This window comes from Herpailurus yagouaroundi, unplaced genomic scaffold (assembly GCF_014898765.1).
Source record: "Herpailurus yagouaroundi ecotype Mexico unplaced genomic scaffold, PumYag 295, whole genome shotgun sequence".
In the NCBI taxonomy this organism is placed as follows: Eukaryota; Metazoa; Chordata; class Mammalia; order Carnivora; family Felidae; genus Herpailurus; species Herpailurus yagouaroundi.
The window spans coordinates 2,287,177-2,304,590 of NW_024412512.1; the positions used below are offsets into that span (position 1 = coordinate 2,287,177).

The 17,414-nt window shown below is 58.8% G+C and overlaps 1 protein-coding gene across 1 annotated transcript in view; it reads left to right on the plus strand.

Annotated features, from left to right (window-relative positions):
• CELF5 (CUGBP Elav-like family member 5) overlaps positions 1-15,408 on the plus strand; it is a 47,733-nt gene extending 32,325 nt beyond the window's left edge. The window contains exons 5-13 of the mRNA XM_040461713.1: positions 1,434-1,802; positions 3,704-3,850; positions 4,451-4,592; positions 4,698-4,844; positions 6,390-6,452; positions 7,033-7,116; positions 9,748-9,891; positions 12,031-12,198; positions 13,508-15,408. Coding sequence (XP_040317647.1) covers positions 1,434-1,802; positions 3,704-3,850; positions 4,451-4,592; positions 4,698-4,844; positions 6,390-6,452; positions 7,033-7,116; positions 9,748-9,891; positions 12,031-12,158 — 1,224 coding nt within the window. The 3' untranslated portion in view covers positions 12,159-12,198; positions 13,508-15,408. The remainder of the gene's footprint in view (positions 1-1,433; positions 1,803-3,703; positions 3,851-4,450; positions 4,593-4,697; positions 4,845-6,389; positions 6,453-7,032; positions 7,117-9,747; positions 9,892-12,030; positions 12,199-13,507) is intronic.
• The last annotated feature ends 2,006 nt before the right edge of the window (positions 15,409-17,414 follow it).

Consider the following 17,414-nt stretch of genomic DNA (forward strand, 5'->3'; position numbering starts at 1 on the left):
GGGCACTTGAGGGGGCGGGACTGGCTCCGGGGGCGGGGCCGGGGACGTGGTGGGGGCGGGACTGGCTCCTGGGGGCGGGGGTGGAGGAGAGCACGTGAGAGGGCGGGATTGGTTCCCGGGGGTGGAGCTGGACACTTGAGACCGCGGGACTGGCTCCTGGGGGCGGGGCCAGGCACGTGGGAGGGCGGGGTTGGCTCCTGGGGGTGGGGCCTACAGGTACTTGATGGGCCGGGACTGACTCCTGAAGGCGGCGGGGCAGGGCGGCTGGGGGCACGGACTGGGTGGCCGGGACTGTCACGTCCCACGGGGTCCTAACTGTGTGCCATGTCCCGATACGCTGCCTGTGTCCACCTGGCTCTGTGGGACAGTTTCCTGTGGACTGTCGGCCTGATCCTGGCTGTACCATCCAGGAAAGACTTTAACGGTCTCCAATGTTTCCCTGTCTGCCCATGTGGCTGTATGTGACTATGGTCGCCTGCCTCTCTTAGTCTCTGACTCGTTATGCCTGAGTGTCTAAATGACTATTGCTGTCTGGGTTTTCATGAGTCTGGTGGTGTTTGTCTACCTGATTCTACCCGTTTGGTCCATCTGTCTGGCACCAACTCTCAGCCTGCCTGTCTCTGGCTCTTGCAACTTTTACTCTTCTAGGACTGAATGTATCCCATGGTCCCTATTTGCTTGGCTCTCTCTCTTTTTTAAAAAATTGATATCCATATACTGTAAAAACTCCTCGTTTTTAAAACGTACAGTGAAGTGCTTTTCAGTATATTCAAAAAATTGTGCAACCATTGCCACTCTCTAATTCCAGAACATTCCATTGTCTCACCCCACCTGCCTGGCTCTTCCATAGTACTCTCTCTGGAATTATGTCTAGTGGTCTCTCCCTATGACTGTGTGTCTGAATTTACCTATGTCTGGTGGTCCCTGGCTATCTGTCTGCCCGATTTCTGATTTGGTCCTGTGTGACTAGCCAGCTGGGTCTGCCCTGTCTGGTTTCTTCCCTTCTTCCTTCCTTCCTTTTCTTTCTTTCTTTCTTTCTTTCTTTCTTTCTTTCTTTCTTTCTTTCTTTCTCTTTCTTTCTTTCTTTCTTTCTTTCTTTTCTTTCTCTCTTTCTTTCTTTCTTTCTTTCTTTCTTTTCTTTCTTTCTTTCTTTCTTTCTTTCTGGTCCCCATCTCTCTAACTCTGGTGACATGGGCATATCTGTCTGGGTCTGAATGTATCTGTGCCTGACTGTACCCACAGGACTGTATCTCTGTGCCTGTGTCTGAAGGTTTGTCACCATCACTCTGCATATCTGATTTCAGCTCTGGATCTCATGGTGCCAGGGGCTGGCGGGTGTTCTCGAAGCCCGTGCCCTTCCCTTGTTCCAGCGGGCAGGGCCTGCCTCCCCGACTGTGCACCCCTTCGCGACATCCGTCTGACTGTGCGTGTGACAAATAGCTGTGTGGCTGCCTGGCTTTCTGAGTGAATGGACGGCCAACTGGCTGATGTCGACCTCTGTGGCTGGCTGTGTGCTCGTCTCGTTGCCTGATCCTTTATTGTCCAGCTGTCTGTCTGGACACATGACTGCTTGTCTCTCTGTTCTGACTATCTGGCCTTCCGGCTGCCTGTCTGACACTGGCCGTCCAGGGCTCCCGGTCCCCTCTCCTGCGGCCCCTGCCCCCCTCCCCCCCGGAAAGACCCCGTTGCCCTCACGCACTCTCCTTCCTTCTCTTGGGGCAGGCTGTGCCTTTGTGAAGTTCTCCTCCCACACCGAGGCCCAGGCGGCCATCCACGCGCTGCACGGCAGCCAAACCATGCCGGTGAGTAGGACTGTCCCGGGGCCCTGGGGCGGGCAGGGGGGAGGGGGGAGGGGACAGGGACGGAAACGCTCGCGACCCTCCCGGCCGTCCTCGGCCTCTGGCTGGTCGTCAGCGAGGCACAGGCGGAGGAGGAGCGCGTCTCTGATGGCGCCGTGGGCGGGTGCGCGCACACGAGGGTGACTGCGCACGCGCGGGGCGTACGAGGACGCGAGCGTGCGAGTGAGTGTGGGGCTGCGCGTGGACTAGCGCGTGTGTGCCTGTTCACGTGTGTGCGAGGGAGAGAATACGTGGGTGTGAGTGTGTGTGTGTGTGTGCCTGGCAGTGGGTGATTGTTAACGTGCACGTGAGCTGTGTGCGTGTGAGAAGATGTGCGGATAAGTGTGTGTGCTGGCACACGTGTAAGTGTGTCGAGCGGGTGTTTTTGTGCGAGTCGACGGTGCAGTACGTCCGTGGGTGGGGGCACGTGTGTGTGTTGAGTGCATGCGTGTGTATGTGTGAGTGTGCCTGGGGGGCGCGGGGGCGGGGGCAGGGGCGTATGTGTGCATCTGCAGGAATATGTGAGGGCAAGTGTATGCGTGTGTGTGAGCGTGTAGGTCTGCGTGGGTGGCATTTGTGTGCATGTGTGTGGGTATGCGTGTCAGTATGCGCGCGTGCGTGTGTGTGTGTGTGAGCGTGTGTACGCATGTGGGTGTACAAGAGGGTGTCCTGGAGGGGCGAGATCCCGAGAGGTGGTTTGGCTTTGTCGAGGCCAGCAGGGGGACGTGTGGGGCGTGGGGGATGACGAGACGGATGGGGGGGCAGCGGAGGAGCAGGGGGGCGGCTGGAGGGGCTGCGGTCCAAAGCTGAGGAGCACGGCTTCTTAGGGCGATGAGAGCCACGGAAAGTTTTGACAGGGGAGGGAAGGCCGTTTGGACACGTCCCCTGGGCCAGGGTGGGGATGGGCAGGGGGCAGGACTGGCGCAGGGAGAGGCCGGGGAGGACCAGCCGGGCTCTGGGAGTGGCCCTGCCCTCTAGGAAGCAGGCGCCGGGGGCCACCATCACTGTACGTGAATGCCCAAATCTTCCAGGGGACGACAGGCCTTCCGGAACCAACTCTGCTCTCAGCTGGTCTCAAAATGGGTGTGCGGGGGGGCGCCTGGGGGGCTCAGTCGGTTAAGCATCCGACTCTTGATTTCGGCTCAGGTCGTGACCCCAGCGTTCATGAGTTCGAGCCCCATGTGTGTGCTGTCAGCACAGAGCTGCTTGGGATTCTCTGTCCCCCGCTCTCTGCCCTTCCCCCACTCAGTCTCTCTGTCTCTGTCTCTCTCTCTCTCAAAATAAATAAGTAAACCCCAAAAAGCTAGGTGTGAAGGGCAGGGCGGTGTCAGAGCTTCCGGTCCCTTGCTCTCTGGGTACTTGGGCATCAGTTTTAGTCCCTAGAGTGGCAGGATTCATTCAGGCTTTCTCCTGCAGGGAGCTGACCGGTGAGGAGGTGTCTCAGGGAGTGAGCTCGCCATCAAAGGGGGCAACCTCTCTGATGGTCGGTGTCTCACCTGTTCTCAGGTGTGAGTCAGTTATAGGTCCCCGTCGCTCCTCTCCAGCAGTCGGCCTCTCCGCTTTTGAGAGTGTGGCTGATAGTCCGGGTCCTCTCCTGGGCCCCCGACCCCACCCCCCCCCCCCCCCGGGCCCAGGGGCCCAGGCCCCACCTGTGCGCACAGGCGGCCGCACGGTCAAGCGCGAGACCCGGGACGCCGAGCCCTGAGCGACGTGCGTGTCCGGCGGCGGCGGGCCCGTGGGCGGGATCGAGAGTGCCCTGCGTCTACGCCGCGCCGCCAAGGCCCTGAGCCAGCGTGGTTCCGGGAACCCAGAGTCCTGGCTACCTCCCTCCTTCTTCCCCTCCCTGCCCGCCGCCGCCCCTGCAGGGTGCCTCCTCCAGCCTGGTGGTCAAGTTTGCCGACACGGACAAGGAGCGGACGCTCCGGCGCATGCAGCAGATGGTGGGCCAGCTGGGCATCCTGACGCCGTCCCTCACCCTGCCTTTCAGCCCCTACAGTGCCTACGCCCAGGCCGTGAGTGCCCCCGGCAGACGCACTCTGTCTCCCAAGGCCACTCTGGGGGCTCAGCTCAGTCTCTCCCTCTCTGCGTTCTGTCGAGGGCCACTGCCTCTCTGCTCCTCTTCCTGTCTCTTGCCCAATCTGTCTGACTCGGGGTCCTATCCCGGCCACGGCCGAGTCCCCGGATCCAGGCTGACTCCTGAGCCCCGGCCCCAGCCGAGCCCTCCAGCCACGAACCGAGCCCCAGGCCCGAGCTGAACCCCAACTCTGGACTGACACAAGCCCATGCTTAGCTCCAAGAGGAGCCTCTAAATCCAGGCTGACTCCCAACTGAGACCCGACCCTGGCTGACTTCAGTGTTGGCTGATCCCCGATCCCGGACCAAGCCCAAATTCCTGACTCAGCCCTGACCTGAAGACTGAACCCTGATCCTAGACTGACCCTCGATCCCAGGCTGAGCCCCACAATTCCTAACTGAGGCCTGAGCCACGATAGCCAGGCTGACCGCTCCCCCACCCCCGCCAGTTACCAGAGGGCCAGGCCTCCCCCAGGGCGTCATGACCTCAGGGCAGGTGCCACCCCGACTGTGCACGCTGACTCCCTCTCCACCCCCAGCTCATGCAGCAGCAGACAACGGTCCTGTCCACGTCGGGCAGCTACCTGAGCCCTGGCGTGGCCTTCTCACCCTGCCACATCCAGCAGATCGGCGCCGTCAGCCTTAACGGGCTGCCTGCCACACCCATCGCCCCTGCCTCTGGTGAGAGTCCGCCAGGGGCCTGCGGATGGTGGGCAGGGCGGGGCGGGGCCGGGGCCGGGGCCAGGGCCAGGCTCAGGCTCCCCATCGCGCTCCTCTGCCCCACAGGACTGCACTCGCCCCCGCTGCTTGGTTCCACTGCCGTGCCCGGGCTCGTGGCTCCCATCACCAATGGCTTCGCAGGTGTCGTGCCCTTCCCTGGGGGGCACCCTGCCCTAGAGACCGTGTATGCCAATGGCCTCGTGCCCTACCCAGGTAACGTGAGTGGTTCCCCCAGGGGCCGAGGAGAGGGGGTGGGGCCGGGAAGGCATCTCCGGGACAAGCGCGAGTTCCTGTGCCCCCTGGTGCCTGGGAAACAGAGGCGGTCTCAGCTGGACGGATGTGAGCGGTGGGCACAGAGAAGGGGGCTGTAGCCGGGTGCGTAAACATGGGGACGTTATGCCCAGGCATTTATGGGTGCAGATTCCAGTTTGGCGGCCCTAAACGGTTTCTGTGAGTCTCTGGGCCTCAGTTTGCTCACCCGGGAGATGGGGCAGATAACATCAGACATCTCATGAGGTTGCACGGACAGTGGAATCAGTATATCAAATGCTGAACGTGTCACCTGTACTGACAACAGCAGCACCACCAATCTTAGTTATTCATCATTGCTGTGTAGGAAGACGTCAGTAGCCTCATTCATTCATTCATTCATTCATTCGTTCAGTACTAACCATGCCCTGAGCTAGGCTCGGCCCTGCCTTGAAGCAGGGGCCCCATCTTTTCCTTTCTTAGACCACAATCCCCAGGCAAGCATCTGCCAGTATCTGGCAGTCTCTGTGTTTCCACCATTGAGGAGAACTTATTTTTACTTTGAAATGATTGGAGCTCACAGGGAGTTTCAAAAATAGTACAGAGAGGTCCCCGAACCTCCAACCCAGTCCCCCACCCCCCCCCACCCCCGCCCACCATGCTAACATCTTACATAACCGCCGCACATTGTTGAAACCAGGAAACTGACGTTGGTGGGGTACGATGAACTCAACAGGAGTTGGAGATCTTACTCAGAGGGTGCCACTTTGTACGTGCACTGGCTTGTTGTATGTGTGTTGGGGGGGGGCATTCTGTGCCATTTTATCACAGGTATAGATTTGGGTAACCACCACCACAATCAAGATACAAAACTTCTCCATCAATACAGAGGGATTGGTGCGTGTGACCCCTTTAGGGGCACACCCCACCACCACCCCGTCCTCTAGCAGCCTCTCTCCATTCGAGCAGAATCTTTTAGCTGAATTTCCCCCCGGAGGCACCAGCTCTAGTGGTCTGGACAACTTCTCCCCTCCCCTTACCTCCACCATCGCCCCCCCACCCCCGCCCTGGGGCAGTTGGGTGGTGGGTGGTCACAGCCACATGAGGGATCCAAAGGGTGTCTGATGAGTGACATGTGGGGGTGCGAGAGAGGGAAAGGGAAAGGGGTGGGGGGTGATGGGGAGCAGAGGCCTGAAGTCCTGGAGAATCCAGAGAATAAAAGGGAAGAGGGAAAGGGTCCAGATGGGGACAGAGAGATGGGGGTGATGGTTAACCTCTCTGGAGTCCTGTTCGACTTCGCCATTATCTATCTGAGTGGCCCCGTGCCAGTTGCTTCACCTCTCTGAACCTCAGTTTTCCCACCTGTAAAATGGGGGCCACACCTGTAAAAGGTTAATGCGGAGGTGAAGCTGGGGCGGATGTTGCTCTCCTTTTGGCTCCGAAGTTTCGGGGGTAATTGGAAGACTTCTGCTGCCCCCGTCCCACTCAGTCCCTCCGTTTGCCCCGCAGCTCAGAGCCCGACCGTGGCCGAGACCCTCCATCCTGCCTTCTCCGGAGTCCAGCAGTACACAGGTACGGAGGGCAGTCCAGCCCGGTCCGGGCGTGGCCCCGCCCCTGGGCCCCGGCTTTCCCGCCTGGCCTAGCCACGCCCCTAGCCACACCCCGCCTCTGGCCCCTCCCCTCGGCGGTCGCCCTCTCATTCGGCCTTCCCGCCTGCACCTAGCCACGCCTCCTACTTCTGGCCCCGGCCCAATCCCAGGTCTTGGCCCCGCCCCCTGCAGCTTCTGGTCCCGCCTCTTGGGTCCTGCCAGGGCCCCGCCCTCGGCCGTGGCCCCGCTGGTCAAGCTCTGGCCCCACCCACTCGGATCTTCGGTGGCCTTGGCCCCTCCTTCAGGCCCGGCCTCGGCTGTGGCCACGCCCCCTCCCGCTAGGAGGCCTTGCCCCCACGCCGTCGAATCATGGCTCCGCCCCATTCTTCCCCGTGCCCTGGCCCCTCCCTGGGCCCGCCCCCCCGTCGTGGGCACGCCCCTCTCCGCTCCCAAGGCAACTGTGGCCCCACCCCGTCGTGGCCCCGCCCCCGCCCGCCTCGAGCCGCCCCGCCCACCGGCCTTACACCTGCCTCCGCCCTGTGTCTCGCTCCCGGTCTCCGCAGCCATGTACCCCACCGCGGCCATCACGCCCATCGCGCACAGCGTCCCCCAGCCGCCGCCCCTCCTGCAGCAGCAGCAGCGAGAAGGTGAGGGGGCCGCGACCTCCCCCGGGCGCCAGCCCAGCCCTCTGACCGCCCCCTCCACCTCCAGGACCCCGAGACCTCAGGGCACCGCGGCTTTCTAAGAGTGCGGCCCGCGGGCCAGACAGACCCGGGTTCCTCTTCTGGAATGTGGGAACCGTGCTAGCTTCGACCCCCTAGGACTAGCGGTGACCCTCCTCCCACCCCACCCCCACCAGCCTTCCTCTGCAAGACGGGATGGATGGTTCCCTGAATTTCTGGAAAGGACACTCGTTTCGAGGTGGTGGGGGGCGGTGGTGATGACGTCTCTGGGGTGAGCTGAGGCCTCCCCAGCAAAGTGGAAGGAGGGAGGAGGTGGATTCTGGAGTCAGACAACCGGGGTTAAGACGCACCCAGTTCTGACTGTGACATCATAAGGAAAGCGCCTCGCTGCCCTCTGCCTCAGTTTCCTCACTTGCAGCGGGAGCAGCCATCCGCGTCAAGAGGCGCTACTGGGAAGTAGACGGGGCCCGTCCTGACACAGAGTGTGTGGCTCAGCACCCCCAAGGCCCTTTCTCTTGTCATGCAGCTAGTGAGGGTGGGGGAGAGGTGACCAGCTAGAAAAGCCCCCAGACACTCCCATGGCCAGGGGAGTCCCGCAGACTGAGTTCTTTGAGGCCCTGCCCCATTTCTCCCTTGCCCTTGGCCTGTGAAAGGCGGGGAGGCATTGCCAGGGTCCAGGCGCTGAGCTTTGGAGGTGAGGCCTAGGCTGAGGGGTCCCCAGCTCTGCCCAGCAGCTGCTACCCGTTCCCAGATTTTCTACCTCCAGGGGGCTCTGTGGTCAAAGTCACAGACAGCAGACAGGAGGATCTGGCAGTGCCTGCACCTCCGCTATGACTTTCAATAACCTCCCCCCCCCAACACTCCCCCCTCCCCCCACCCAGGGAGGGCCGGTGGGAGCTTCAGAGAGGGCCCAGGTGTCTCAGGTCTGATGGCTCGGACCTGGGTGTCTCCCTTCTCCAACTTCCCTCAACCCTGGGCCGAGGAGGTAAACGTTAGTTCAGATGCAGTCAAGCCGCGGGTTCTGGAGAGTCTGCCCAGCATGCAGACCCTCGCAACACAATCTACAAGGTTCCTGCTTGAATGGGGCCAGGATGCACCATTGACAAGCTGTGTCCGTGACACAACAAAACAAAAGACAGAACCCTAAGAGAAATGATAGCACAGCGGTATGCGTGTTAGCGGGCTTAAAAAAAAATACAATAGAGGTGGCACTTTCTCTTGGAAAAGACCTCACGTTCGTTCACGCGTGGACGTGGACACAGGAAGGGCTGCAGCTGTGAGGTGCTGTTAAGTGACAGAAAGAGGCTTGTCTGAAGTCAGAAGGGGAGTCGGATCCCCAGAGGGGGATGCGTGTGGCTCGCAACACGCTTGGGGGCCCGAGAAAGTGGTAGGTGTTGGAGCCACCTGTGTGTGTGTGGGGCGGGGGGGCGCGCGCACTGTTTTCCCACGAGGTCCCACTCAGCTGGGTGCGGCTTCTGCATTCACCTCCCGCGTCGTGGACATGAGATAGCACACAAGCAAACGTGAAATTTGTGTTACGGTCAAAACCGTGCCACCCGCGTCAGTCGCGATGATCACGTTGGAACACGCTTGTATTTTGAAAACAAGCATGATTAGAACTCGGGTCCTAATCAGGAAGGAAGGGTTGGATGTGAATGTGTCATCTGGGATTTAACATTGGCCAGGGCGGGGAGTGCTCATTTCCGGGGTGAAGGGCATCTGTTGGTTTGGGATTAGGGGCAGGTTTGGAGAATGTTCGTGACTCCAGACAATGAAGGTTTTTTAATTGGATTATTATTTACAGATTCTACATGAGTCATGCGTTGGGGATTATTTGGAGAGGGGATGGTTTGGAGAGGTGGCTGTGCCGTTAAAAAATTCTTTCCGGGTGGTGTCGTGTATCATTTTTAAATTACCTGGCGGTCTCGGGATATGTGGGTCTGGGGACTAGAGAATTTTCTTTTTTTTCTTTTACCTGATTTTACTTTTGTGTCGTCTGAGTTTCGAAGATGATTCAAGGTTTGGAGGATTAGCCAAAGTTTTGAAAAACATCTAGATATTTGGGGCTTGGGACCAGGAATTGGTTGTCGTACTGTATTCTGTGATCATCGGACTTGTAGGGGGAAAATAAATGAACATTTTATTTTAAAACCAGTTTTAGATTTACAGAATTAGTGCAAAGCTAGTACAGGGTGTCCGTATACCCCCCCCCCCAATTCATCTCATGTTGTAAACGGTCTGGAGTTTCAGGGGGCTTTCAGGGGGTTCAGGTTGTCTGGGATTTGGGGATTATCCAGGGTCTGGCACTGAGGGATTTGTCTCAGGTTTGGGGGGAGGGACCGGCTCAATTTTGTAAATTATCCGGGGCCTGAGGGCCACCGGAGGTTCGCAGGCCCCAAGCGTGGGATGAGACAGGCAAACGTAGGCACACGCCGCGCCCCTCCCCGCCATCGCCACGCCCTCCCTCCTGACGTCACGGCGCCGTCCGCCAACAGCTGGAGATGCCGGATGTGGGCTCCGGTCCCGCGCCCCTCCCCCGGGGGGGTCCGCCTCCTCTCCTTGGGGGCTTTATGTCTTTCTCTCCCCCACCTGCAGGTCCCGAAGGCTGTAACCTGTTTATCTACCACCTCCCCCAGGAGTTTGGAGACACGGAGCTGACGCAGATGTTCCTGCCCTTCGGCAATATCATCTCCTCCAAGGTGTTTATGGATCGGGCCACCAACCAGAGCAAATGTTTTGGTGAGTCCCTGTTGCAGGCACCACCCCCCCCCGCCCCCGCCCGCCCCGTCCCCCACTCCGCTTGCCAAGGAACAGGGGCCAGGGAGGGCGTAGTCAGGCAGGAGACAAGTGTGGTCCAAAGGGATCACATTTGTGAATTAGAGTGAGCACTTATGAAGCACCTACGGTGTGCCAGGCCCCGTGCTGGGTGCGGATACACGGCAGTGAGGGAAACCAACAAAGCTCCTGCCCTCGAAAGCTCGCAGTCCTGCCGCGCCGTCCAACAGAATATTCTCCACCGGCGGGAATGTTGCGCGTCTCTGCCACCCGAGCCTCAGCCACACATGGCTACCAGCCACCTTAAGTGTGGCAGTTCAACCAAAGAACGGAATGTTTAATTAAATCTAAATTTAAATAACCGCCTGTGGTCAGCAATGAGGGCGTTGAAAAGCACAGGTTTCTGGGTAGGAGCTGGAAATAAAGCGGGACATAGGCCAGGGGGCTATAGATGGAATGCAGAACGCCATCAGTAAGGAAATAGAAACTGATCTGCAGGGGGTGATGTTTCAACTGAGACCCAAATGAGGAGATTTTCCAGCCAAGGGATATGTGGGGTAGAGAGTTCCAGGGAACAGCACATGCAAAGGCCCTGGGGCAGGACCTGTCTGGCATGTTGGAGCAACAGCGAGGGGGAGACCCATGTGGCTGGAGCATAGTGAGCAAGGGGAAGAGAGGGAGGAGGGGAGGGCAGGGAGGGGACGTCGTGCAAGGCCTTGGGAGGACTTCCTTGTCCCCGGACACAGGAAATTAAGGCTCAGAGAGGCACTGCAACTTGGCCAAGTTCACACAGCAGCAAAGAGACAGAACCTAAATTAGAACCAGTCTGTTTGACCCCAAACTCGGGACTCTTAATCCCACCCTGTGTTATTCAAAAGGCTAACTGTTGCCTATTAAGCACTTCCTGTATATACTCCGTGTCCAACCGTAAAATAGAAGACTTGCCCCCAGAGGTGCCTGGCTGGCTCAGAGGAGCTGCAGCCTGTGACTCTTGATCTCGGGGTTGTGAGTTCAAGCCCCACGTCGGGTGGAGAGATTATGTAAAAATAAAAAATCTCCAAAAAAGAAAAAAGAAGCTTTGCCCCAATATCCTTGGAGGAAAGAGAGGCACAGAGTGGCCCAGCAGCCGCACCAGGAAGGACCCTCCGCCAGTGCCTAGGTCCCTCCTCTGCATCCTGCTTCCAGGAGGAAGACGGAAATGGGGGGGGGGGCACTCAGTCCCTTTCCACAGTGAGGGGTCCTATGCCTTCTCTGAGCCTTAGTTTCCTCATCCATATGATGGGGGACAGCTGTTAGGGGAGATGATAGATAAGATGTCACCCCTCCCCAATTCCTCATTCCCCCATGGCTCCCCATGGGCCTCAGCAAGACTGCTCAGCCCTGCCCCCAGCTCCGCCTGACCTCCCACCCGGCCTCCTACACGGAGCTCAGGGACCCCCACCTCCAAATGCTTGTGCATGCAGACTCGCCCCAGAGGGCCCCCCAGCCCCCACACCATCGAGGACCAAGAGGTGAGGGGCCAGGAGTAGGGCAGGGTGGTCTGGGGGGTGGAAGTTTGAGGAACCCCAGGCTGGAATGTTTCTCATGGCCTCAGGGGAGACAGGGGTAGAGAGACTGCCAGAGACAAAGACAGAGATAGAGAAAGAGGGATAAAAGGCAGAGGGAGCGAGAGAGTCCCATGCAGTCAGGACCCCAGAGGGACAGTGGTCTTGGAGGGGCCACACGGTTAGCATCCGGGGTCTAGATGGAGGCAACCATTCAGGACAGGGAGGGAGGGAGGATGCGGCCTCACCTGTGCCCCACCGCTGGTCGCTGGTCGGGAAGGCTCAGCACAGCAGACCCCAGGTAAGGAGCAAGCGTCCCATCCCCAGAAGCAAGTGCAGAGGGGGACAGGACCAGGCCCGGGCTGCTGTGTGTGTCTGGCCAGCCCTTCCCCACCCCCACCCCCACCCCACCCCCGCCCCTCCCCGCCGCCCCATCTGCCCCTGCCAGCGCACCCCCCGCCCCGCCCCCAGGACCCCAGGGAAGCCTGGGCTGCCGCCCTGGAGCCAGCAGAGGACGCCCACGTGGCCCACCATCGCGGCTCCGCCCCGGTCTCCACAGGCTTCGTGAGCTTTGACAACCCGGCCAGCGCGCAGACCGCCATCCAGGCCATGAACGGCTTTCAGATCGGCATGAAGAGACTCAAAGTGCAGCTGAAGCGGCCCAAAGACCCGGGACACCCCTACTGACCGCGCCCACAGCCGCCCGGAGGCTGCGGGCCTGGCCCAGGTGAGCCGCCAGGCGGCCCCACCCGCCCCCACCCCTGCCCCCCCCCCCTTCCCCGTCTTGGCCAAACACCCCCTCGTTCTCCATGCCCTCCCCACCCCCCAGGGGGGATGCCGCTGGAGACCACAAGGAGCCCCCAGGTTGGGATGGTGGGGACAGAGCTAGAGAGTCACCCTCCAATCCCCCCTTTGATCAGGGCTGGGACAGAGGGTGGAACCGGGGTAGAAGGGGGTTGGGGAATCCTTCCAGAAGGTTTTGAAGGATGAATAGAAGTTCACTTGAGAGGCCAGGCTTGGTCTGGGGTGGGGCATGCTGCGAGGGAGGGGCTTCTGTCCTGTCCTGTGACTCTCCCAGCTGGGCCCCTGTCCAAGTTCCTCATTTGGTGTCACCCGCGTTCAGTGAACTGGCGAAAAAGTGGAATGTCTGCCCCGCTCACCAGCATGCCCCCCCCCCAAAGAGACCCCCCCCCCAACAAATCCCCAAGAGCGTATTTTGCCACCAGAGAGAACAACTTTATCAACAACTAAGCACCTTCTTTGGGGGAATGAACAGTGAGCCTAAGGGGCCAGTAGGGAAACATAACTGACCACAGCCTTGATGAGCCTCATCTGTGAAATGGGTTCACGAAAGTCGCCTCCCCAGAAGCAGCAGGGAGGATCCGCTCGGGGACGCGGTGTTTTCCCAGCTGAGCCCAGGACCCGCCACCTGGAAAGCTCTTGATCATTTGTTTTCATTTTGTTTTTGTTTTGTTTTTAATCATGAGCGCCGTCGTCATCAAAGCGCCGCGCCTGGGGTCTGGCGCGAAGTAGATGCTCAGTTAGGGGCTGCGCATGCTTTTCAGACCCTGCCAAATCAGCACCCGCAGAGTCGAAGGTCACGGGATCAGGCAACTAACAGGCGACCCATGCACTTTAACACCCTGGGACAGCAAATCCTTTCTGAGCACCTACTATGCGCTAGGCACTGTTTGGGGACAGCGCTCGGGGACACAGCTGTGAATGACCAGAAACGGGGCGGGGGTTGGGGGAGAGCTGCCTTCGTGGCAGGGAGCAGGGGAGACAAGATGAGACAAGAATAAACACAACTGTTTGCCCCCGGGGGTTGCCAGATGAGGAAACAGCCTCGGTGGCCAGTCCTTTTCCAAGGCGGACCGCTGGCCTCTGAACCTGGAAATGGACTCTCTCTGAGCAGACAGGGGCCCTTGGGTTCCTGGAACCCAGCCTGGCCAGGGCAAGGGGGTGGGCGGGGGGCGAGGTCGTCGGCCTGCATGCCCCCCATCACCGCACCCTAACGCCCCTCCCTTCTCCGCCAGGTGAGGGGCCTTCCCACCCCAGGAGGGCCTCCCGCTTCCAACCGACCCCGGACTTTTCCGTAAATTACAACCAAGTTTGGACACCAGCCCCACCCCCTCCCGTCTCCCCTTGCCCTCCGCCCGCCCCCTAATGTGAAACACTATTGCGGGCCACACGGAGTGGGAAGGGGGCTTCGTGACCCGCCCCAGCTGGGGAGGGGGGCTCCTGAGTTGGGGGCCGAGGGCTTCACTGCCCCCACCCTTGGTGGCTTCCCCTAATTAAATCACAACTTTTCCTATATATATATATATGCATATATATATAGAGCTATAGACAGTATATATATTTTTTGAGTATAGATCATGGGACCAAACTTTTCCGACTTCCTTCCATCCAAGAGAAGGTGACCCTGGCCCGGTCACTCAGCAGGGACATAAGAAGGGCTGAGGATGACCGGGCAGCCCAGTGTGTCCCCACCTCCCGCTGTCATGTCAGACCAGGGCACGGAGAAGCACTGGGAATCATCAGCCAACGCGATATACCTCCAGGACATTGGGCCCCTGCCACCGACGTTCTCGCAGGCCCTTGGGCTCGGCCAGCTCGAGTGTCCCTGGTCTTAGCTGCAGCTTCTGGAACCCCTACCCCCTCCCTCACCCCAGGGCCCTGCCTTCCCCGACGTAGGCAAAGAAGAGACCCCCCCCCTGGCCTCCCACCCCCACCCCCGTCATAGCCTTACTCATGTGACCAATAGCCCTTAGCTTTCCGTCAGGGGCAGACAGGGTCGGGGGAGCCCCCCTGCCCCTCGCGCCCCCTCCCAAGGGCAGGCAGCCGCCCTCCCTGCCTTCGGATCACCAGCCTGGAGTTCACGATCTCATGACCAAGATCGCCACGCGCGTTGGACAAACCCAACCCGCTCTGGCCCAGCACCCCTTTACCAGAGATACCTCTACAAATAATTTTTTTTTTTTGAATTTTGGTCTTTCTGAGAAGATACAAAGAAGAAAAGAGAAAAAAAAATGGGGAAAAAAAATCAGACAACAGCGGATTTTTGTTTCCTAGTTGGGGCGGGGAGGGAGGTCTTGTGGGGCGCCTCTGTATAGCTACTCAAACCGCGAAAACCCATCTTGAAGCACAGAGTCAAGTTCGTTGGACGTCCAGTGGGGCCTCTTGCCAAATGAGGCACCAGAGAACTTCATAAGCTCAAGAAAAAAAAAAATTTGTAAAGAAAAAACAGCCTTCCCTTTTGTTTCTACCAAAATGTGTTGACTGACCCAGAAAAAAAAAAAACAAAAAAAAAACAAAAACCCCATAGCAAAAAAAAAAAAAAAAAAAAAGGGAAAAGAAAAAAAAAAATCTTATGACCAACTTGTTTCGATATTCCAGAGTTTGATAATTGTTCCGAGACACTCTAGCGTGCCTGTGTCCTGTGCGTCTGCGTGTGCAAGCGTGTGCTCAGGGGCCACGAGGGGGCCTCGTCCGCGTCCCCGGCACCTGCCCAGCCCCGGCCAGGCCTGCTTGGGAGAGCGTGCTGGCGTGCAGTGGCGTTGTGTCCTTCTGGTCCATGTTTACTGGCTGTAAATACCATTTTTATACTCCACATCGAAGACCTACGTGATTTGTACGATGTACTTTATTTCTGCTACGAGTAATTTCATGAAGTTTCAACTTGCAAACCGACTTTTGGAGACAAATCGCCACACACACACACACACACACACACACACACACACAGAAAAGGAAGACAAGAAAGGAACTTACAGGGAACTTTGGGTGGACTGGGTTTGCATTTCTGGCTGGAGAGGTCCTTGGCACTGTGGTGTGTTTCAGGTGAGAAGCTGCAACCATCATCTTAATGTCCAAACGCCTCTCTTTGGTCTGGAGAAACTGAAAGTTTATTTAATAAAAGTTTTACTTGCTAAAGGACCGGTCCTCCCTGATTTTCCCTCTCTCGTCCGCAAAAGCCCGCGTGCGTCCGGCCCCAGAGAGTTTCCCCGGGGCCAGAGAAAAACCCAGGTTTCAAGTGAGGGGATGCGGGAGGAGATACTCCGAGAAGGGAGGTCTGAAGAATCCATCTGATTCTTCCAGAAGTTGAGGAAATGGAACCTTTCCTCCTCCAGGAGATCAGGTGCCTGTGTTCGTGGGTTCCCGCGTTCATTCATTCTGCAAACACTGAGCACCTACTGTGTGCCCGTCCGTGTCCTGGCCACCAGGGCTGCCGCAGTAGCAGACCGGAGACCCGGTGGCTCTGGTTTCTGCCCTCATTGGAGGTGGCCCATCGGAGGAGAGAGACGCTACACAATATGCATTTTCTTTACACGGAAGTAAAATCGGGGCACCTGGGTGGCTCAGTCGGTTGAGCGCCCGACTCTTGGTTTCAACCCAGGTCGTGATCTCATCAAGCCCCGCGTCAGGCTCTGCACTGGCAGCATCGAGACTGCTTGGAATTCTCTCTCTCTCTCTCTGCCCCTTCCCTTCTCACTCTCGTTCAAAATAACTAAATAAGCTTAAAAAATAAAATAAATTGAAGTAGAATGTATGGAACATAAAATCCACCATTTTTCCTACTTTAAAGTAAGTTTACAACCCGGCATTAAGTACATTCACAAGGTTGTGCGGCCATGACCTCTAATACCAAGGCATTCTGACCTGCGGAAGCAACCCCATTAACAGTCACCGCCCCCCGCAAGCCCCTGGTTCCCACGAGCCCCCTTCCCGTCCGTGGATGAGCCTGTTGTGGACATTTCACAAATGTGGACTCACACCCCGTGTGGCCTCTCGTGGCCGGTTCTCTCCCTGAGCGTCGTGTGTTCAGAGATCCTTACCCCGGGCAGCGGGTGTGGACGCCTCGCTCCTGCTCGCGGCCGAAGGGCGTGCGCGTGCGCAGTGGACACAGCTGAGTGGCGCGCGCGTGCGCAGTGGACACGCTCATCTGTGGACGCGCGCGTGCGCGGTGGACGCGCGTAGCCATTCGTCTGCCGGAGGCTTGGGGTGTCGCCACCTCTTGGCCATCGTGAATCGTGCCGCTATGAATACTCGCGCGTGTGCGAGGAAGCTCCTGCTTGAGTCCCCTTGGGTACAGCGCGGGGACCTGCTGGGTCGCTCGCTGGGTGTCGAGGTCTCTGAGGCGCCACCAGGCCAGTCTCCGAGGCGGCCCCGCCAGCCTGGCCCGGGGCTCCGCCTTCTCTGCACCGTCGCCCGCGCCAGTTGCGCGGTAGAGACAAATCCCGCAATTGGACCGAAGCAGCTGAGGACCCAGTGGTGTTCCGGAGGTGAGGCCTGAAGGAGGGGCCTGCCGCGCTCCTGGGGAGGCCTCGCTGGGGGACGCCAGGCTCCGGGACAGGGTCTGGCTGGGCGGGGGCGTGAATAGTGGAGACGGCCACCCCCCAGCTGATGCCCCCACCAATGAGGCACTTAAGACCCTACCAGGCACCTGGAAGTAGCCTTGTCTTTCAACCTTATCGATAACGCATCCCATTTTGGAGTTGAGGAAATTCAGAAACAGGGAGCACTGCAGAAAGAACGAGGCCCAGTCGGGGTGGGAGCTGGAAAGAGGAGTCTGAGTCCGCCTGGAAGGGTTTTCTGGGTGGAAGGAACAGCCTAGGCAAAGGCTCAGAGGCCGAGATGTTGTGGCGGTTGGACGGCGGGCTAAGACTTGACTGCGGCACTGGGTGGAGAGGCGGATGCAGAGGCGATAGAGACTCAGTTCCAGACAGCCTCTGGTGAGTAAGCATCTACCCAGTGCCAGGCCTTGTCCCCATCCTCCCAAGCCCCCGGTCGAGGAGAAAGGTGGGCAAAAACCAGAAGTGCCCACCCCTGCAAGAAAAAGTACTTGCAGCGTGTGCCAAAAGTCGTAACCATGGTGAGGTTAGCAAAGCTGGGCCATCATCTTGAGGGCGGTGAGGAGCCACAAAAGGGCTTGGAGCAGGG